General features: G+C 54.3%; 1 protein-coding gene across 7 annotated transcripts in view; it reads left to right on the top strand.

Annotated features, from left to right (window-relative positions):
- Positions 1 to 21,500, top strand: part of GDPD5 (glycerophosphodiester phosphodiesterase domain containing 5) — an 88,674-nt gene that overhangs the window by 53,688 nt on the left and 13,486 nt on the right. For 4 of the 7 annotated variants that reach the window (XM_069553141.1, XM_069553142.1, XM_069553145.1 and 1 more), the window contains 6 exons: positions 7,703 to 7,806; positions 10,903 to 10,996; positions 11,864 to 11,923; positions 17,434 to 17,532; positions 17,819 to 17,912; positions 18,288 to 18,433. In XM_069553141.1, the coding sequence (XP_069409242.1) occupies positions 7,703 to 7,806; positions 10,903 to 10,996; positions 11,864 to 11,923; positions 17,434 to 17,532; positions 17,819 to 17,912; positions 18,288 to 18,433 (597 nt within the window). Of the gene's footprint in view, positions 1 to 7,702; positions 7,807 to 10,717; positions 10,997 to 11,863; positions 11,924 to 17,433; positions 17,533 to 17,818; positions 17,913 to 18,287; positions 18,434 to 21,049; positions 21,125 to 21,500 lie in introns of those variants that run through there. The other 3 variants (XM_069553147.1, XM_069553146.1, XM_069553148.1) reach the window with 3 other exon arrangements.

The raw sequence follows: 21,500 nt of genomic DNA, 5'->3' as shown, positions 1-21,500 counted from the left end.
ACTGAAGGGGTGCCTGGCGTAGTCATGCCGCACTCCAGGGCAGAGACAATTAAGCTCTTGTTCATGACCTCCATGACCACCTTGAGTGCCTAGGGAGCATGGATGGGGTGGGAGGTGATGGGCATCCGCAAGAGGCTGTGGCCTCGGCAGCGCCCTCTGCCGGGCCTAGGGATAATCCCTCCGAAGGGCCCCCCAGCTCTTGCTCTCCTGTCTCCACACTGACGAATGCAACCCCCAGAATGGTCTGGAGGGAGCGGGTGCTCCAGTCTGAGCCGGGTTTCATTCTCCTGCCTAATGAGCCATTCTGAGTGCTCCCCGGCAGAAGTGAGGGCAGAGGCCTAATTGCCCAGCTCTCTGTAGCCAGAAAGATAAATCCAGCCTCTTACACTGTCAGGAGCTGGCTGGGGGTGGGGATTTTAATCCCTTTCCCTTCTTCGCCCTAATGCTGCCATCCAGCTCAACCCTTCCCAGGCTGCCCCCTCCCCCAAATCTCCTGGGTCAGAGCCAGAGTAATCCTGCTAGGGCTGCCCAGCTCTCTCTTCTGGGAGCTCCCCACACCCTTCCCAGCTGACATTCACCCATCTCCCCCATTAGGAACTCGATGAGGATGAAATGGGCTGATGATGGGAGGAGCTCGTGTGCCCCAGGTGTAGCCTGCAGGTGGACGGACTCAGCGGAGAGGCACCCCTCAGTCGCTGTCCAGCCTCTGCACAGGGCTGTGTAGTGCTAAATTCACAGCTGGACTCTGTCTGGAAGCCGAGGCAGGACCACAAGAGGGGCATCCGGAGCAGAGCTCAGCCACGCGGAAGGAGCCGTGCCAGGCGGAACCAGTACACGGGAACACAGACTAGAAAACCTAGAAACAGCCCACACACATCTGAGTGTGTGCTGTGTGGTAGACGATCGTGGAAATTATTGCAGAGATGACAAACCGAACGGGGACAGCTGAAGTATCCATTTGGTGAAAGTAAAATTAGATCCCTGCCTCTTACCTCAAATCAAAAGAAATTCCAGATGGATTAAAGCATGTTTTTTTCTTTTTTTAAGCTTTTTTTTTTTTTTTTTCTATTTAGGAAGAACATATTGAGAAAATTCAAACAACTCAGGAAGATAGAAAGTAAAAGAGATTCTCATCTTCATGCCTTAGAGGAAAGGCTTTCAAACCTCTCTCCATACACGTATACACACATACGGAGCTATAGATGGATAGGTGAACTACAGATTTAAGTGTCAACAATGAGAAATTATCAGTGTAAAATATGAGCTAAATATATAATCACAAGGCACCTTCCTTAAACACGATACCAAAGGCAAAAGCCTATAAAGGGAAAGAGGGATAGATTTGACTGCATAAAAATTTAATTTTTTATATAAAAAGCATGAAAACCAAAATTAAAGTCAACTGATAAAATAAGAAAAAATAGATAATCTATATGAAAGTTAATACTCTTACATAGAGGAAACTTTTTGAAATTTCATTTTGATATTTAGTGATTTTTTTTTCAATATTTATTTATTTGGCTGCACCAATATTTGTTTATTTAGTTGCAGCACATGGTATCTTTAGTTGCAGCATGTGACCTCTTAGCTGTGGCATCTGGGATCTAGTTACCCAACCTGGGATCTAACCTGGGCACCCTGCAATAGGAACTCGGAGTCTTAGCCACAGGACCATCAGGGAAGTCCTGACAAAGCTTTTGTAAACCTGCCAGAAGCCAGTTATGCCAAACAAAAGCCACCAGGTTCTGTGCCTTTGCACCTTCCACACCCTCCCTTACCCTGTCATTCCAAAAAGCCTGTTCCTTTCAGCTTTCCAGAAAGCCCTCCAGACCATCCCTGCCCCCATAACTGGCAGTGTGCTCTGTAGCAGCCCATGCTTGCCCCATTCACCATCCTGGTTTCTAGGACCCGAGTTGCCTCCTGGCTGGTCAGTCTTCTGTGCAGGTTGCTCAGTGTGGAGTCCAGGCTTTATCTCCCAGTGTCCAGGGCTCAATATGTGTGTAGAATGACTGGAAGAGAGTAGTGGCTCAGATGTGAGGGGGATGCTGGAATTTAGTTTGGTGTGAGGTGTAAGATAGGAGTCTAATTTTATACACACACACACACACACACACACACACACACACACACAAAAGGATGTCCAGATGTCCCAATAGCATCTGTTGAATTCTCCGACCTTTCTGTGTACTGATTTACTTGGCATTCATCCTGTGTCCATCCTTCCAGGCCATTCCCTGTCTTTGGGTCTCAGTTTTCTCCTGTTCTTAATTGGACCTTTAGCGGATGAGGCAGGATGATCTCTGAAATCTCTAATGCTGAAATCCCAAGGCTCCTCCTCTGGCACTGCCTATGACTTTCCTCCTTGGTCAGACAAGGATAATTACAGGTCCTGCTTCTTGTTGCTTTGGGATAGTTGAAGAAGCTGGCGGCACCCAGACCTGGGTGTGAACTCTGGCTCACGTTTGCCCCTTGTGACCTTGGGCCGCCCACTTCCCCTCCCCTCCCTTTCCTCTGACTGTTCCTACTGCTTTGCAGAGCTATGGAGAGGATGAGATGTGATGGAGCAGGTAGAGGGCTGCTAGGAGTGCCCCACCCCCAGCTTTATGAAGTGCTCTTGCAAGGCTGTCTTCCGGGGCGGCCACATGGTTCTGTGAGCCCAGATGGGGCAGCTGCTGTGCCAGATCAGGGTCTTCTTCCTTCATCTGTGCCGGCTTCTAGGACTGCAACCTGCAGAACTGAGCCTGACCTCTGCGTCCCCCTGACCGTGGCACCTGCCCTGGGCTGGGAAGGGGTGATCTGCTTGGCTGTAAGCAGCTGGGGAAATTTGATGTAGAGCAGGGGGCGGGGAAGACTTGATCACTGTCTTCACATAATTAAAGGGCTGTCAGACATGAAATGATAATTATAGGAATGATCGCGGATTTGGCGACTTACAGCTTACATCTGTAGTCACATTCAGGCCTGGCAGCCCTCCCATGAGGTAGAGGTGATGTCATCTTCAGGAATAGACGAGGAAGCTGGGGATTGAGTGAGGTTCTGAGCAATTGGCCCACAGCCACACAGCTAGCAGTAGGAGGGCAGGGAATGAAAACCCAGCTCTTGATTATATTGCCCCGTGCCCTGGTCATTTGACCCCAGTGTTCCTGCCCTTTGGCTGGACTTGTTCTGGGTGGTATCAGAGAACCGGCGGCAGGGCAGCAGCTGAGGAGCAGACTTTGGGAGGGATGGAGGCAAGAAAAGCAACTCCTGACACCCTGTCATTGCCAGGCACTTCTGTCCAACACTGCCGTCCCCATTTTACAGAATAAGAAGTCGGTGCTCAGGGAGGATAAAGGAGTGTCTTCTCCAAGGCCACCATTTAGTATCAGCCTGTCTGGGACTCTCACCGAGTGTTACAGGACTCTGTCCGGCCACTGTCTCAGAAGGGAGAACCCTCAGCCCAGAGGAGGGCCAAGCAGCATGCAGACAGGAGTACCCATCCCTGGAGCCGTGGGAGCCGAGGCAGGGGCTCTCCTGTCCTGGGGGCCGCAGAAGCAGTCTCTGTCCCGAGGGACATGCAGGGAATAGGAGTCCTGCCAGACAGCTCTGCCTCCGAGTGTGAGTCTGAAGTCCATGGTAGCACCAAGGGCAGGGAGGCGGCTCCCACTCAGGTGCCATCCTGATGCAGATTTCAGGCTCCGGGTTCTATTTGGAGGTGCCCAGATGTTGGGGACCCCCGGGGTGCACCTACAGCAGTGTCTGTGTGTAGAGCTCTGGCCCAGGGCAGTCGGGCGGGCAGCACCCGGCAGCAGCATGGCCTGCGCGCACACGCCCTGCACGGGCTGGGGTCTGTGGCTGCAGCGCTGTGTGACCCTGTGAGCCCAGCTGCTGATAAGCTGTTTCCGCACGCATGGTCTCCTCTGAATGCAGAAGGCTGCAGGCGGGACAGAGATAAGAGGGATGAGGAGAAGACGTGACAACCAGCAGGGAAAATTGGTGCGCTGAGGCCAGGTGTGGGATGGAGGAGGGTGGGGGCGAGAGTGGAGGAGACAGGATGGGGCCGGGGCCTCTGGGACGCTCCCCCACAGCCACCCCTGTGCAGGGAGGGAGCCACCTGCCCGTCCGCAGCCAGAGCTCACCCTTCCCCTTCCCGGGCTGCTCTCAGCCACTTCCCTGTGCCTCTAGCCCGTAAGGAATCACCTGACCTTTGTCCTGCTCTCAGGCGGCTGCTAGACTTGGAAGGGAAGGGGCTGGGGTGTCACAATGGGAGTTCCTTCCCTTGGATCCCAGGGGCCCCTGGGCTTTGCCTGAGGATAAACCCAAGGTTGGATGACGTCCTTGTCCACTGGTGGCCCTGAGGCCTCCCTGCATCCACACCGTCTTCTGCTCCTCACAGCGTGTCTGAGCACCATGGTCCTCCAAGGGCGGTGGGCCAGGGTGCACAGATACCTCAGCCATCCCTGCGCAGGAGTCCACAGCCCAGTGAACTAACTGCCCCTTATTATGCACCTACTGTGTACCGCTTGACGTACATCACTTCATTTAACATCACCCCTCCAGAGTACGGATGCTATTCCCTTTTTACAGGGGAGGAAACCAAGGCTCAGTGGTAACTTTTACCCAAGTGGCAGAGCCAGGTCTGTCTCCCTCTTGAGCCTGGCTTCTTTCCAGGTCAAGTTGGTGGGTACCAAGAGTCTGTGCAGAAGCAGTGAAGAAAGGGAGGTCCTGGGACTTCCCCGGTGGTCCAGTGGTTAAGACTGCACTGCCAATACAGGGGTCATGGGTTTGATCCCTGGTCAGGGAACTAAGATCCCGCGTGCCATGCAGTGGGGCCAAAAAGAAAAAGGAAAAAGAAAGGGAGGTCTTGGGGGCTGCAGGGATGGGAGGAATTCCTGAAGGAGAAGAAGGCTTGGCCCAGGGGATGGGCCCCAGCGAGAGAGGAGAAAGGAATCTCAGGGAGCTGAGCTGGGTTTGGGATCATCACACTTGTGTCCCAGAGGGCAGAGGTGGGTTTCGAGGAGAGCTATGCAGGGCTGGTTCCCAAGAGAGCTGCTGAGGGTTGCCTCCTACCTCCACTCCTCCTCTACTTGGTCACCTTGTATATGTTGCTCAACCTCTGACTCACTACCACTTACCCACTTTGAGCCTTTGTGCAAATAAGCAAAGGGTGCCCCTTCCGCAGGGCTTTTGACCATTACCTGCTGGAAAATTTGTCATGACAAACATGCACGTCAGTGATGTGACCATGATGTGAGTGGCGCCTCTTAGCGCGGGGGCTCTACAACTTGCTCAGCCTGTATGTGTGGCTGCCCTTCTCCGAGACTTGGGATCTTTGTTTGCTCTGAGATGGGGATACATACCCGGGCATTGTGCAGACAGTGGGAGGTGATGGAGGGCCAGTGGCTGAACCGCCCTGGAGCAGAGCCAGGTTGGCTTGTCAGGGGCGGGGCTGGCTCAGGCCCCTCCCCTATAACCTGCCCAGACAAGGACCAGTCGTGCCACTGGAGCCTCTTTGTCAGTGGAACTTCTCCCTAGGCCACTTCCTCCCCGAGCTCCTGGCCTTCCCTCCCCTTTCTTCCAGCCCCTGCCATTCGGTTTTTTCCTCTGATTGTTCTGAGTGACCTGCTGTGCACAGAGCCTCTTCACCCCCATCCACAGGCTCCCTGTGGCCATAGGACCTCTGGCTTTCAGCTCCCAGTACTGTCAGCCTTGGGAGGCCCCCAACCCCAGCTCGTGCCTTGTTCCAATAATGGGGTTCCTAGTCCTTCGTTGTGGGTTTCCAGGGGTAGGGAGGGGGTACCCCTCACTCTTGCCCCATCCTTCCTGCCCCATTGAGATCCAGCCCGGTGAGAACAGAGACCCTTAGCACTCAGGACCCCTGTCCACTGTGGGCCCTCCTGACACCCGCAGTCTTCCTGATCTCCTGTCAGAATTGTCACTGGGTCCTGTGTCACATGTCACCAAGGACAACCCCTCCCAGCACCTGTGGCCGGTTCTCTCCCTGTCACTGTCCCTGACACTATCCCCCTGATTCCCACCACCTACTGACCTCCATGCTGCTGGCCTGGGACAGGACTCATCATCGGCCGAGGCTCCCCCCTCAGCCAGGCCCTTCTCAGAACCTTGTCCTCTAGCCAGAGGCCTCATACCTACTGAGGGATAGTGATCTCTGTGGACAGAGGGCCGCTCACTACTGCTGGCTCGGCGTTCACAGAATACCGAGGGCTCCTCTTTGGAGGGGGTAGTAAGTTGGTAACCCCAGAGTGAAATCTCTCCTGGGTGGGCATACTCATGCCAGCATCGGAGGAGTCTTTTCTCATCTGCATCTCACTATCAAATCTATCTTAAGTTGCCACTCACCCTAGGAATATGAAGACCACCCAGAGGTCAAGGTGGTTACAGTATAGCGGGGGTGGGGGTGAGTCCCTGACATACAGTGGGACAGTTCTAGAACTGCAGGGGTTGTGTCATAACCGACAGGGCTGCCACAGTTATGGGAGCTCTGAGGAGATGGAATCCCTGCTGGGATGGGGAAGGCCTTGAGGAGGAGGAAGAGGGTTGTCCGGTGGACCTGATAGGGCTTGCTTTCTAGACAGAGACATCGAGAGGTTAAACCAGGCTTAGAACTGTAGCTCTAAGCTGGCTGTGCGGTGCAGGAAGGATCAGCGATGCCAGCAAAGCTGCAGGGGGCCCGGGCAGTGGCTGGATGAGAGACGCTGAGCTCCTCCAAGCCCTCCAGCCTCTCAAGGTGGGGGGTGGTCTTGGGTCTCTCCTGCACTGACTTCCCCTCTGAGCTGTTGTTTGTGCTCATGATCTCAGCAGTTTCCCAGAGAGCAGGATGTTCCAAGCTTGCTGTGCCTCTGAGATAAGGGGACGGATGGAAGCAAGGGTACACCCGAGGGCCCAGCCGGAAGTGCCTGCAGACCTCTGGGGGAAGCAGCAGAGGTGGCGTCAGCAGGACCCCCTCCATCCACCCCACATGCAAACTGCCCCCACCCCCACCCCCCGGCCCCATGAGAGAGAGGGCTGACCCCTGGTGGGGGTGGTAGAATGCCGCATTTCTTCAAGTCTAGAGGCTGGGGCACTGCTCTCTAATCCTTCTCTAACTTGCTGTGTGACTCGAGCAAGTTGCTTCACCTCTCTGGGCCTTGGTATAGCAGGGGTGGAGGTGAGGAATGTGGCCCATCGGACCCGGGATCACCCTCCCAGTGTGAAGGCTCAGGCAGATGTGGCCTTTGGTCCTGGAGACGGGCGCACACTGGAAGGGCGTCAGGCTGCAGCACTAAGGGCCCAGCTCTGGGGTGGACCCCCGACCCTGCCCTGGTTCCCCATCATTTTGTGACACCGGGCTTGGTGATGTTGGTCAGGTCACTCCCCTCTCTGAGCCTCAAGTCCCCACCCATGTGAAGAGGGGCAGAGAGTACTGGCTAACACGCCCCAACTCTGCCCCCAGCTGGTAGTCTGAACTTGGGCCTCACTTTCCACATCTGTCAGTGGGCGAGTTCCTACTGGAGCCAGGGGAACTTCCCCTCCTCCATGCCTTCCACTGTTTGGCAAAGGCAGGCCATGAGGGAGCGAGGGCAGGGGGTGAAGGATAGGTGCCCTTGTGCACCCAGCCTGGTGGTGGGGCTGCCACGGGGGAGGGGTGGGAACGTTCTGGGCGATGGTGGCCCGAGGGCCAGCCTTGCCCCCGCTGACCCCTGCCCTCGGTCCGCCCCTGCAGTGGGAGCGCCTCTGGTTCCTGCTCCTGACCTTCACCTTCGGCCTCACGCTCACCTGGCTCTACTTCTGGTGGGAGGTCCACAATGACTACGATGAATTCAACTGGTGAGTGGGGACCAGGGGGCGGGGCTGGGGCCTGGGCATCTGGTGGCTGAGACTGGGGTCCAGGGTGAGGGATGGGTTTGAACCTCTCTCCCAGGCTGGTCCTCAGGGCCTGGCCACCAGTGGCCACCAGCTCTCTGTGTAACCTTTGAGGGCGTAATCCTCTGAGAGAACAGACGCTTAGGGGAGCTGAGACCAGCTGGGGAGAACAGGGAACTCTTTCCTGCTGCTGCTATCATGGAAATAGGGATGTAAGACAGGGCAGGGGCTCGGCTGGGAGCTAGGACCTCTGGACCCCTTGTGGACAAGGACTCCAAGGCCCGAAACCAAGGCCTCAGCAGAGGAAGTGGTCCCCGACCCCAGGCCTCCTGCCTCCCTGAGCAGGGCCGTGGGCCGGGCTGGCAGATGTTGTGGTTCTGGGAAAGCTCAGGGTCCCTTGTGGGCAGCAGCCTCAGGTCCAAGGACATGTCTGGGGATGGGTGCACAAGGGCATCTATCCTTCACCCCCTGCCCTTGCTCCCCCACGGCCTGCCTTTGTCGAACAGTGGATGGCACGGAGGAAGGGAAGGTCACCTGGCTCCAGTAGGAACTTGCCCACTGACAGGTGTGGAAACTGAGGCCCAAGTTCAGACTACCCGTTGAGGGCAGAGTTCGGGCTTGGCAGCTGGTGCTCCCTGCCCCTCCGGTGCTGCCTTTTCCTCTTGGTTAGAAGTTCAGCTCAGTGTGACCATGGGCACAGGACTGTGAGTCCTCTCTCAGGCTTGGTGTCCTCCTCTGTAAAATGGGATAGCAGAGTGCTAGCAGATAGCAGGCCTTTCTGAGGACAAATGAGATGATGGATGTGAGAGGGCTCCAGGCTCCCCTAAACCCGAGGTCGCTTCCTGGGAGGCTGAATCTCCAGCTGGAAGGTGGTCGTGATGTTAGAATTTACCATTTCTGGACTCTGGGCTTCTGATGGGCTGTGGTTCGAGGATTTTGTAGTGATTCTAAGACTCAGTTCATGGAGTCTGGCATTCGCTCCCCTCTGCATGGCACCAGGCTGTGCTTCTGTGATTAATGATCTCAATAAAGGACAGGCTGCTGCCCTGCCACAGCCCGGTGAGATGAGCTGGGGCCCCAGCCGAGTCCCAGAGGTGGCCTCTGGCCTTTATTAAATGCCATAAATAAATTATTCATCCGCACAGGTATCCAAAGCACAGGCACTGCTGTGGGCAAGTGGGAGCCTTCCCCTATGGCCCTTCCCTGAGGCCCTTGGATGGCTCTGCTGAGCTGCAGGGCTGCTGCCCCAGTGGTGGCCCACCCTGTCATGTACAGAAGGAGCAGCTGAGGGCCGGAGAGGGAGAGGACTCCCCTGTGGCCATACAACCAGTTAGTGCCAAGTGCACATATTAGGACAGTCCGGGAGACTGGGGCTCAGCAAGGTTAAGTATCCTCTCTGTAGTCACACAGCAGGATGCAGTCAGATCTGGGACAGGGACTTAAACTACCTGACTGTATCACGTGGCCCACGGGGCCACCCCGCTCTGCCCAGAGACTGAGCTCCCCATCACTGGGCAGCTCAAGCAGAGGACAGATGCTGCCATGTTGGGGAGGCCGCAGAGGGAAGGCCTGCCTGTGCTTGGGGAGGGTCTGGGGACCTGCAGCTCCCTCAGCCAGTCTTCTGGTTTCCTGGAGTTGTGCTGGGATTCAGGAGCCCCTGGCCTGGTCCTCAGAGTACAGAGAGCCTCCAGGGATAGCTCATGCAGTAAGAAGAGGCGAGCAAGACCTGGGTGGTCAGGGCTGAATGGGGAAAGCCAGGGAGGGACTGGCTGGGCTGTTACTGTCAAGGGAATTGGGGGCAGGGGGTCCCTCCCAAAAGGGAGAGGCGCGTGGAGCCAGGTGCTTTGCAGGAGTAGTTACCAGGGCCGGGGGCTGCCTTTTCTTGGGCCTCAGTTTCGCCTTGACTAAACTTGCCCTCGAATTCCGAGGGTGAGGGCCAGGGGAGAGCAGGTACCCACCCCATGGTGTCTTCCTGCAGTCCTCCCAGCCCCAGGAGGGTAGCAGGCCTGAAGCTGCCTGGTGCCGGCTCATTTTCTCTGATGATCCTGTGCACGTTGTTTGCTGCCTTCTCTGAGCCTCAGTTTCCCCACTTGTACAGGGGAGATGTGGGTGGTTCAGTCTTTCTGGAGAGCAACTTATCAGGCTCTAACAGGAGCCCTAAAAACAGCTCATTCCCTTTGGCCCTGTGATTCCATCTGTAGGAGTCTCTCCTAAGGAAATAATTGGTAATGCAGAAAGGTATGTGCCAAAGAGTTTTTGTTTTCATTTATAATAGTGAATAATTGGAAACTATTAATTGTCATTAGTAGGAAGTTGGCTTCATGCGGTACATTAGTGCAACAGAAAACCGCATGACTCTGAGAAAAATCCCATTTCCTCAGGCTTTTACTGACATCAGTGAATGCTTTTGTTAATGAGAAGCAGAGAGTTGAGTACTTACCTTGTTCCTCACATAAACTGCATCCTCAGGAATCCTTAGGAAGGGCACTTTGTTATTCTACCCTGTAGATGAAGAAACTAAGGTGCGGGGAAGTCAGGTGTCACATGTCATCAATGCTAAGACCTCATCTTTTCAAACGCTGACGTTGAAATTGAGATGAATGTCACAATCAATAGCATCTTAGCATCAGGGGAGTCTGTCACCTCCCCAGCGTCCTGTAAGCCAGGGGATTTGAATCTGCGAGTGCCTCCCTCCAAAGCCTGAACTCTGACCCCTGTGCTATACACAGTAGGGTCTTGGCTTTGCTGTTTACAAAAATATATAAGCAGAGCGGGGCACCCACCGGAAGAAGGCAGCAGAGTTTTGGTGATGGTTACTTCTGGGCAGTAGAATTAAGGGAAATTGTTTTCTTGTTTATGTTTCTTCCACGCCCAGGTGTCCCCCCAGAGCCCTCCACAGGCTGACCGATGACCAGGGAAGCAGTGACCTCCTCCCTGAAGGGCCAGAGTCTAGCACCTGAGCAGGCCGCCTGAGAGCTGAGAGCTGAGAGCTGGCAGGCCCCAGGGAGCATCCAGGCTCCCTGGTGGAGGTCTGACCCCTGCCCCTTCTCCTCCTGGCAGGTACCTCTACAACCGCATGGGCTACTGGAGTGACTGGTCCGTGCCCATCCTCATGACCACAGCAGCTGCCTTCACTTACATCGCTGGCCTCCAGGTATGTGGGGCTGTCTCAGAGGGAGGTGGCCCTGTTCTCAGGGGAAGGGAGACCTGGCCTGTGCCCGGCTGATGGAGGGCCCCACCCTGGTTTGAGGAGGATGGCTAGCTTTTCTCCAGACCTCTGGGGCTCGGTTCCTTCAAGGTGGGAGGTCCTCTTGCCTTGCCCCGTTCTGGCATGCTTTCCCCTGACCCTGTGAGGGCATCCCACTGTCAGGCCCCTCTGCAGACTTCCTCTTCCAAGAACTTCTGCTTTGGTCCTTGCTTCCAACACTGTGCTCCTTCAGACTCAACTCAGTCCCCAGGCTGGCCTGGGAGCTCCTGGGTGTGTTACCTGCTCAGTCATGTCCAACTCTTTGTGACCCCGTGGACTATAGCCCACCGGTCTCCTCTGTTCATGGAATTTTCCAGGCAAGAATACTGGAGTGGATTGCCATTCCTTTCTCCGGGGCATCTTCCTGACCCAGGGATCAAACCCAGGTCTCCTGCATTGCAAGCAGATTCTTTACCCTAGTGAGTGAGCATCACAACAACTCTCCAGGCTCCTGGGGGACAGGCTCAAGTCTTCTTCAGAATCCTGGGTCCTGGAACTCCCGAAACATGAATTAGGCAGCCCAAGTGTAGCAGGGCCCAATGAGCTCTTGAGGGAAAAACCCTAGAGGAGAAGGAACCTGGAGGAACCTGAAATAACCTGGAAGGAGGCCAGGCTCAGGCAGGGCTGAGCAGGGCTGGGCATAAAAATGGTTTGCTGGTTAGCTGACTGCTTGAGCCGGGCCTGGAGAGCCATGGGGAGCAGGGTGTCTGGGGAACTGGCAGGAACCTGGGTCACACGTGATGCCTGACTCTTGCCTTCTGGGCCCTTCCTCAGGTCCTGGCACTATGCCACATCGCCGTGGGGCAACAGATGAACCTGCACTGGCTCCACAAGGTAAGGGCTGCCTCCACAGGGACTCAGGGAGGAGGGGAGAGGCTGGAGGCCATAGCTGCAGAGGAAGGGCCCGGACACATCTTCCCTCCCCTGGATCATGGTTATAATTGTTCTAGGAGCTAACACTGGACTGTATTTACTCATTTAGCCCCTCAGCAGCCCTACAGCATAGGTGCTGTTATCATCCCATTTTGCAGTTGGGAAAACTGAGGTACAAAGAGCTTAAGTAACTTGCCCAAGGTTTCCAACTTAATAAGTGGAGAGTCCAGGCTCCTAGATCCACAGCCGTGTGGTTAACCAGCGTAGGTCACAGCTCCAGCTCTCTGGCTGGCTCTGACTTAAGTCTCATCCTCTCTTTCTCTTCAGTGAGCTCATCTTAAAACTCTGATTCAGTGATATGACTCCCAGTTTAAAGCCCTTCCCACAGCTTCCATCACTCCCAGGATGATCCAAGCCCTCCCTCCAGACATGAAGGCCCTGAGCAGGTTGGCCCCTTGCTGACCTCTAGCAACTGCTGTCATGGGACCGTCACCCTTGGCTTCTGCCACACGAGACATCTCAGGCCCTCCCAGCACGCCTGGCTCTTCTCTGCTGTATGTTTTCACTCCTGCCTCCCTTTCTCTCTCTTTTGGACCCTTCCTTGGTTTTCCTCCCACCTACACAAAGCTTCTCAGGCTCCCCCAGTCCCCTAAGGCTCCCTGGCCACAGTCCTGACATCTCATTGTCCATTTCCATCTGGCTGCATGGCCCCAACCCTCCCTAGTCTAGGAGCTCTGTGCAGAGACCAGAACTGACTTTCCATCTCTGTGTCCCCAGTGCCCCATGCAGGGCTGGACCCAAAGCAAAGAGGCATCATACACTCCAGAGCCTCGACTCTCTGGCTCACCGTTCATGGCACACGTGGTGTGGAATGCACATGGCTGATGCCTCCTGCTCTTTCTGAGACCCTAGTGGGCTCAGGAGTGGCACAGAACTGACCCAGAGAGAGGCCCTCCCTCCCAGGAGCACCAGGGCCCCAGAGAGAGGGCCAGGCCACCTCTGTTTCCCCAGAGCCTGACTCCATGGGCTGGCCATTCAGGAAGAGGCAGAAATGTCCAGGAATAATCGAGCCCGTGAGATGGGTCCAGAGTGACTCTGAGGGAGGGGCTCACTTCCAGCTAAAAGGATATAGAACGGGAACTGGAAGAAGGATGTGGTGAGCTCCACTTGGCCTGCGTGCAGTGGGAGGTGCCTGTGGGCATCCAGGCATGCCTCCAGGGTCTGGGGCTGGGGAGTCAGACCCAGGTGACTAAAGTCCTGGAGGGATAAAGAGCAGTGAGCCGTCTCTGGTCGCCTCCCACCTTCCTCTTGCTCATCACTCTTTCCTAAGATCTCTTCTGCACTTCTGAAGCCTTCTCTGTGAGGGACTTTCTTTTCCCAGCTGCAAAGCTGACACTTGAAAGGACGACAACTGCGGGCACCCCAGGTGGGGCTGGTGCACACCGTGGCCCCCTCCTCTGGGGCCTGCCTGGCTCTCAGCAGGCCAGGGCACACCTGCTTGATCCCAGCAGAGAGGCATCTGGAGGCTCAAGCCAGCCAGGACAGCAGTGCAGCGCAGGGAGTCTTCTCCTGGGGGCAGGGGCTCAGATCCCTTCGTCTGCACTGGTGCCAGCTCCTAGGGTGCCAGCCCTGCCTTCCTCTCCCCTCTGATCCCTCCCAAGAGATCTCAGCATGAGGAACGTCCTTCCAGCTGATGCTTAGCTGGATTCACTGCACCAGGAAGGAAGGAGCTCCCTGGGGCTCAGTAGTCAAGTAGGGGCTGGAAATTCTACTTCTCTGTTTGCAAGACTCTATAGTTTTATTCTAAGATTTTAAGGAATTCTTATTTGTGGAGCGGGGGTTGTTTTAACTAACTTTTGCCCGTTAGTACATTGACACGGTTCAACGTTACAAAAGAAGTACAAAATGTAAATCTCCCCAGTATTTTTCCAGAGATATTTTAGGCACATGCAGATGTGTGTATGTCCACACACATACACACACATTCCTTTTTCTTTGAACACAAGTGGTAGCCTATTATACCCTCATTTTGCATCTTAACATTTTTTTGGTAGCTTTTTTTTTTTTTTTTGCAGTATAGTTTATGTATGGGCTTCCCTGGTGATTCAACAGTAAAAGAATCCACCTGCAACGCAGGAGATGTGGGTTCGATCCCTGGGTCAGGAAGATCCCCTGGAGGTGGTAATGGCAACCCCCTCCAGTATTCTTGCCTGAGAAATCTCATGGACGGAGGAGGCTGGCGGGCTTCAGTCCAAGGGGTCACAAAAAGTCCGACACGACTGAGCCCGCACAAGCAAAAATACATGATTGTGCCTATAAAGCCACCCTTGCCCATAAAGTGTTCAGGCATTTCCGGGCTTTGCCATTCCCGGTGGGTGACAATGGTACCTCGGTGTAGTTTTTTTTAGTTGATTTGCAATGCTGTGTTAGTTTCAGATGTACAGCCACGCGATTCAGTTAGACATGTCTCCTCCTTTCAGATTGTTTCCCACATAGGTCATTACAGAATACTGAGTATAGTTCCCTGTATAAGAACCGACCTATACAGTAGGTTCTTATTCGTTACCTATTTTATATATAGTAGTACATATATATATATATATATATATATATATATATATATATCTCAATCCCAATCTCCCAATTTATTCCTCACACCCCTTTCCCCCTTGGTAACCATAAGTTTGTTTTCTATATCTGTGACTCTATTTTGTAAATACGTTCATTTGTACCGTTTTGATTTTTAGATCCCACATATAAGTGACATCATGTGAAATTTGTCTCTGACTCCACTCAGTTTGACAATCTCTAGGTCCATCTGTGTTTCTGCAAATGGCATTATTTCATTCTTTTTTATGCTGCCATTGTTGTTTGGGTGCTAAGTTGTGTGACTCTTTGCAACTCCATGGACTATAGCCCTCTAGGCTCCTCTGTCCATGAGATTTGCCAGGCAAGAATAATGGAGTAGGTTGCCATTTCCTTCTCCAGGGGAGCTTCCCAACCCAGGGATCGAACTCACGACTCCTGTATCTCCTACATTAACTGACAGATCCCTTACCACTGAGCCACCAGGGAAACCCATGCCCACTTTTAAAAATTATGTTACTAACATTTGTCTTCAAAGAGTAGGACACGTCTGAGCAGCTAACACAACATTTAGTAAGCACTGGTTATTTTGCTGTCAGCCATGGTGCTGAGCATTTCACTTGCATGTTCTCACGTATCTTTCCAAACCCCTTTCAGGCAGGTGCTCACTCTCCCCATGTCTGCAGCTCAGGAAACACGCTCTGAGAGGGTAACCACACCATTAGGCACAGTCACCAAGGAATGTGACATGAGTGGGTCCCTGAACCCCGGGCCAACCATCTGTGACTTAAACCACACAGAACCCAGATTCTAATCACCTTCCCAAGAGGCCAACGTGTTGGCAAGGCTGGTTTCCAACTCCTCCCAGGTCCCAGCACCCAGGCAGGGCTCAGTGAATGAATGGACGTACCTCCTGTATCCTCCATCCCTCTAACTGTTATCGTGAACCGCAGTGCCTCCAGCACGAAAAACCAAAGGCCACTTTCTCCGAGGCTTCCCCTGGGCTTTCCCCACTTTCTGGGTGGGATGTATCCTTTGCAGTCAGACTTGAGGAACAGCAGTCTAGCTGTTAGGAATCAGCACTGTTTCCGTGGCTTCAGGACACAGTGTGTGTGGCGAAATCCCACAGGCGCTGACCACTGCAGGAATGCTGCATAATGGTTGCCACTATGACAACTGCCGAGTTCAGAGAGGATAGATTTTCATTGCATTAGGATCCTGGGAAATCAGTTTTATCACAAGTATTTCCACTAGCAGTTATAAAACACGCTCAGGGAGTGACCCTCCAGAGATGCTTGCTGTGCCTGGAGCTGGGGGCAGGGAGCCTGCGTGTTGGGGTGGGGGGTCGAGAGGATGCTCCCCGGGCCTCCCTCCACTTCACTGTGAGGGCAGATCCCCAGAAAGAGCCTGACCTCCAAGACAGGCAAAATGGGGGTTGCTTCTGACTCTGCCCCGTCTAAGCTACATGACCAAGCAAACCCTTCTGCTCTCTGAGCCCCATTTTCCTATGTGTAAAATGAAGACGATGACATCCTGACTGGGCTTTCCCAAGGATAAACATGAGGGAAAAGCGACGGGGCCCACCACAGACCCAGGGCACACTTGGGCCCTCCACGCACCTTCATACCTCTTATTCCCGTGTCTTCTGGGCCGGCCTGTCACAGTCCATAAGGGTTCCTACCCATTTCAGCCTTATTACTGCTTCTTATTAGAACATTTGTTTCCAGGCTGATGGGCCAGAACGACAAACCTCCAAAGGAAACCTTAATCCCAGACAAGAATGAATCTTCCCTGCTTGGCAGGGAACGAAGATGGATCAGCTGCCGTTTTTGCTCTCACGAGCCAGAAACTCAATTTAGAGCCTGTTTGGTTGTTGGAGGGCTCTGGGAATGCTGCTGCCACTGCCAGAAAAGGCACTGTAGGGAGAGAAAGAGGGCGAGAGCTCTGTTGGCACAGAGAACCGCTGGGAGCAGGCAGTAGGGAGTCAGAGGTGGTGGTCCTGGCTGGCGCTTTGTGGAGCTGGGGGGCTGTGGAAGGCTTCAGGGTGAAGGCATGACCTGAGTTTTACAAGACCAGCCTGGTGGTGCAGAGATATAGATCCAGGGCCCAAGGCAGGGACCCTGGGGGCTAAATAACCAGAAGCTAGGGATTGCTTAGTGTGGGGAAGCATCTTGTTTTACGGGACACATGTCAGATCGCATCTGTCCCCACAGCTTTCTGTCCCATAAAGGTTCCATCAGAGCTCCGCTCCTTACTTTCTAACTCGTCAGAGGCTAGAAGCCAGGAGGCTGGGACTGAGAGGCGCCTTGGTGGCAGGGCGCACAGGGCCGCCCCCTGCCTCCCCTCTGCTTGCTCCCGCCTGAAGGCCGAGGGGAGGTTAGACTGGCTATCAGGCTCCTGCACAGGACCCAGCTCCTCAGCCTCCTGCCCTGTAACCTGGGCAAGTCACCCTTCACCCCAGCTCCAGGGGAGCCTTGATATCTTCAGTCATCACGCAGGGTGAAAGGTGGCTGGGAGGGCGGGCAAGGCCTGGAATGGGACCTGCTGGACATGGGGAGGCCCCGATTGCTGAGTGTCTTCCCTCCCCTGGGGCCTGAGCCCTGGGGCCATGTCCCAGCCCTGGGGCCATGTCCCAGCCCAGACCACCTGTCTACTCTCCACCCTCCTGTCCCTTCTTCGCCGGGCCCGCCCACCTGCCTCCTCCTGCCTCCGTCTCTCACTGCCCTGCCAGGTTGGCCTCTCCCGCATGCTCCACTCTCCCCGTCCGTGTCTCGGCCCCTCCCTCTGTCTCTCCACCTCCGCTCTCCCTCCCCCGCACACGGGGGACCCTTGGGCTGTCCAGGCTCTGGCACCCCCCTGACCGTCTGGTGGTTCATCCCCTATAGATCGGGCTGGTGGCCATCCTGGTAGCCGCCGTGGTGGCCATGTCGGCTGTGGCCCAGCTGTGGGAGGATGAGTGGGAGGTGCTCCTCATCTCCCTGCAGGTGAGTGGGGGTGGGGGCCCACAGGCTGGTTTCCCAGGACCCTCAGAACAAGACAGCACCTTTAGGTCACTCCCATTCCTCCAGACTGAAGTCCAGAAGGCGGGGTAAGGGTCCACATCACAGAGCAACTCAGAGACGGGGAGGATTCTAGCACCCAGGGTCCCAGTGTCCTCCGCTGAAAAATAGAGACAGCTGCCTGCCCCACGGATAGAGATAGGCCGGGAGGATGCTGGGTCTGGGCATGGCTGGGAGCTGACAGTCTCCCTTGTCCCTTCCTGTACCCAAGGGCACAGCACCGTTCCTGCACGTGGGGGCCCTGGTGGCTGTCACAGCGCTCTCCTGGATTGTGGCAGGACAGTTTGCCCGTGCAGAGCGATCCTGTAAGTATGACTGGGCAGGACTTGTCCCCACCCATGTGCTCCAAACACCAAGGCCAGCTTGCCCTGCCCCCACCTGGACGGTACCTGGGCAACCTGGGGATGCGGTGGGGCCCTTGCTCTTAGCATGGCGAGTCCTAGTTCAGAGTGGCCTGCAGGTTGCACAGAGGTGACAGCCTCAGCCTTGCATGTTCCCTCCTCTGTGTCTCTACATCTGTGTGTGAGTTAGAGGCCGGGTTCACTTTTGCAGCAGGAATGAGGAGTCTTCTTGGTGCAGGGTCCCCCTCAAAGTGTCAGGGTCCAGATCGGTGGAGGGAGGAGGGCTCTGGCATGCCCTGCCCTGCTGCCTGGGGCTCACGGTTGTGCCCATGTCTGCAGCCTCCCAGATAGCCATTCTCGGAACCTTCTTCACCGTGGTATTCGCCCTCTACCTGGCCCCTCTCACCATCTCCTCTCCCTGCATCATGGAGAAAAAGGACCTGGGCCCCAAACCTGCCCTCATCGGCCACCGCGGGGCCCCCATGGTGAGTGCCATTTGTGGGCCCTAAAGACTGGGTGAGGGGTGGGCAGAGCTGCCATTCCAGAGGGAGACAGGCAAAAATCTATCTCCTTGCAGGGAGGAGCTGGCAGGGAAATGGGTATAATAATAATAGCAACGATTTTTAGCCCTTCTTGGTGATGATGTGTGTGTGGTGGGGGTGGGGGGTGGTATATGGAAAGGATTGGTGTAAAGACTAGAGAATTTCAGTTCAGTTCAGTTCAGTCGCTCAGTCGTGTCCGACTCTTTGCGACCCCACGCCAGGCCTCCCTGTCCATCACCATCTCCCGGAGTTCACTCAGACTCACATCCATCGAGTCCGTGATGCCATCCAGCCATCTCATCCTCTGTCGTCCCCTTCTCCTCCTGCCTCCAATCCCTCCCAGCATCAGAGTCTTTTCCAATGAGTCACCTCTTCGCATGAGGTGGCCAAAGTACTGGAGCTTCAGCTTTAGCATCATTCCTTCCAAAGAAATCCCAGGGCTGATCTCCTTCAGAATGGACTGGTTGGATCTCCTTGCAGTCCAAGGGACTCTCAAGAATCTTCTCCAACACCACAGTTCAAACGCATCAATTCTTGGGCCCTCAGCCCTCTTCACAGTCCACCTCTCACATCCATGCGTGGGATCAAGTCCTGAAGGCATCTTGCTTAAAAGATTTCACTTTTATCCTGAGGGCCCTGGAAAGACATTGTGAGGCTGTGGGTTAGGAAGACCCAAGAGAGAGAGATGCTGGTTGTGGGGAGGGGAGCAGGCTCCCAGGGCCGGGATGAAGCAATAGGAAAACCCTCCTGTGGGCAGGAGAGCTGGGCGCAGCCCCAAGCCCACTGCTAAAGGAAAACATTTGCACCAGGGTAAAACAGGGGAGGAAGGCATCAAAGACAGCATCTGCTCCTTCTCTGCCACCCCTGTGACCCCACAGTAGGCCCTCCCCTTCAAAAGAGTGAGTATGGTTCGGAGCCAGGCTTCCAGGCACCTTGGCAGCTGTGGGAGTCAGGACCAATTCTATCTTCACTGGACCTGTTTTCCCCATCTATTACCCCGGGATGATGGGAGTGCCTGCACCATAGGGCCACGAAGAGCAGGAGTCTGTTAGCATGTGTGATGTGCCTAGATATGAGCCTGGCTTACAGAAAGTAAGAGTTACACTTTCCTGTTTCCTTGGGCAAGCCCTCCTGCTTCCTTAGGTTGGGTTTCCCCACCTACGGAAGCCTTGAAATGCAGTTCTCAACAGAGGCAGTACCTCTCCTCACCACCAGAGGGCGTTTGAGGGCTCTTGAGAGCTTTTTCTTGGTGGTGAGGGTCTTTGGGAGGTCCACTGTGTCACCGAATTTCAGGGTAGTTAAGGGAGCCTCACAAAGGAAGCATTTAAAGGAGGTGTCGAGTCTTACAGGGCTGCAAATCACCCTGAAGGTCCTACACCCCCTGCATATGGGGGTATTATTGTGCCCATTTCCTAGATAAGGCTGAGACCTGTGCCCCTGAGTTGGAGCCTGGTGTCCTCCCATCACACCCTGTGCTGTTTGCTCTCAGCACCTGGAGGCAGCCAGCTGGGAAGGCCATCGTTTCCTATCAGAGGGATCTGGATTTGGGGGTCCAGTTTTGCCACATGCTGCCCATGTGTCTCAGGGAGTTGCTGATCTCCTCCAAGCCTCCCTGCTGCTGGCTTTTGTGAGGATAAATTAGAAGCACAGCCTTCCAGGAAGCAGGGCCCCAGGTTATAGCTGCTCTTCTTTCCATGGCCCCTATTACTCATCCCACCTGCTCTGGAGGCCACAGGACAAGAAGGCGTGCTGAGGCAGGAAGGAGGGGGCAAAGGGAAGGAGCGAGATGGCCTTGTGCAGGTTGTTTTTTTTAGCAGAAGTGGAATGAATAGTATAATGAATCCAATAGCACCTTCACTTAGCAATATTTTGCAATATTTTGCCATTCTTGTTTCATCCATTTCCCTGATTTTTCTTTCCCCTCTCCCTTCCCCCCACTTTAATATTTGAAAGCAAATCCCAAACAGTGTATCATTTTACCCATACTTACTTCAGGGTGTATTGCTAATGCATAAAGACTTTAAAAATGGAACCACGGCCGCAATGCCACTATTACACCTAACCAAACTCATGTTTATCCCCTAATACTATCTAATACTGAATCAGCGCTCAGCGTTCCTTTACTGTCTCTAAAATGTCTTTCTGTAGGTGAAAGTCAAGTGAAAGTTGCTCAGTCGTGTCCAACTCTTTGTGACCCCATGGACTGTACAGTCCATGGAATTCTCCAGGTCAGAATACTGGAGTGGGTAACCTTTCCCTTCTCCAGGGGATCTTCCTAGCCCAGGAATCGAACCAGCATTTTCTACATTGCAGGTGGATTCATTACCAGCTGAGCTAAGTATCTTTTGTGCTAAGTTGCTTCAATCGTGTGACTCTATAGTCCATCAGGCTTCTCTGTCCATGGGATTCTCCAGGCAAGAATACTGGAGTGGGTTGCCGTGTCCTTCTCCATAAGTATCTTTTAGTCTATAATAATCTTCTTCCCTTTTCCCCCATATGTTTATTTGTTGAAGAAACTGAGTCATTTGTCCTGTAGAATTTCCCCATTGTGCATCTGGCTGATTGCATCCTAGCGGCGCTCCTTAAGAGGCTGGTATAGGTGTCTTGACACAACTCTTGTGTCACTGTGAATGCGTGAGTATCAGTGTCTACACCTGTATACATCGGCCTGGGGGGGTTCACACATCTATGTGTGGTAAGCCCAAGTGCCCCTCCCTGTCTTGGAGATGGTATCTGGGTGTCATTCCTGTTGGGGGGACCTGTGTGCGTGTGTGCATACTGTAATATTTGGTCAGACTGACTCCAGAGTTGAGCCTCTGAAGCACAGTGGTCCACCATGAGTCTGTGCCGACCACCCCACACTCGCACATTTCTGACAATACACCCCATCTGCATTTCAGCCTGAGGCAGTGAGAACCCTCTTTCTCCAGGAAATCAGCACCTAACCTAGAGAGACCTGAGTTTTAAAAGCCTCCAGAAAAGAGACTAGGCCCCGCCCAAACACTTCCTC

The sequence above is a fragment of the Ovis canadensis genome, chromosome 15 (assembly GCF_042477335.2).
Source record: "Ovis canadensis isolate MfBH-ARS-UI-01 breed Bighorn chromosome 15, ARS-UI_OviCan_v2, whole genome shotgun sequence".
NCBI classification, from domain to species: Eukaryota; Metazoa; Chordata; class Mammalia; order Artiodactyla; family Bovidae; genus Ovis; species Ovis canadensis.
Note: the sequence above shows the minus strand (reverse complement) of the source record. Positions and strands in the feature narration are given on the sequence as shown.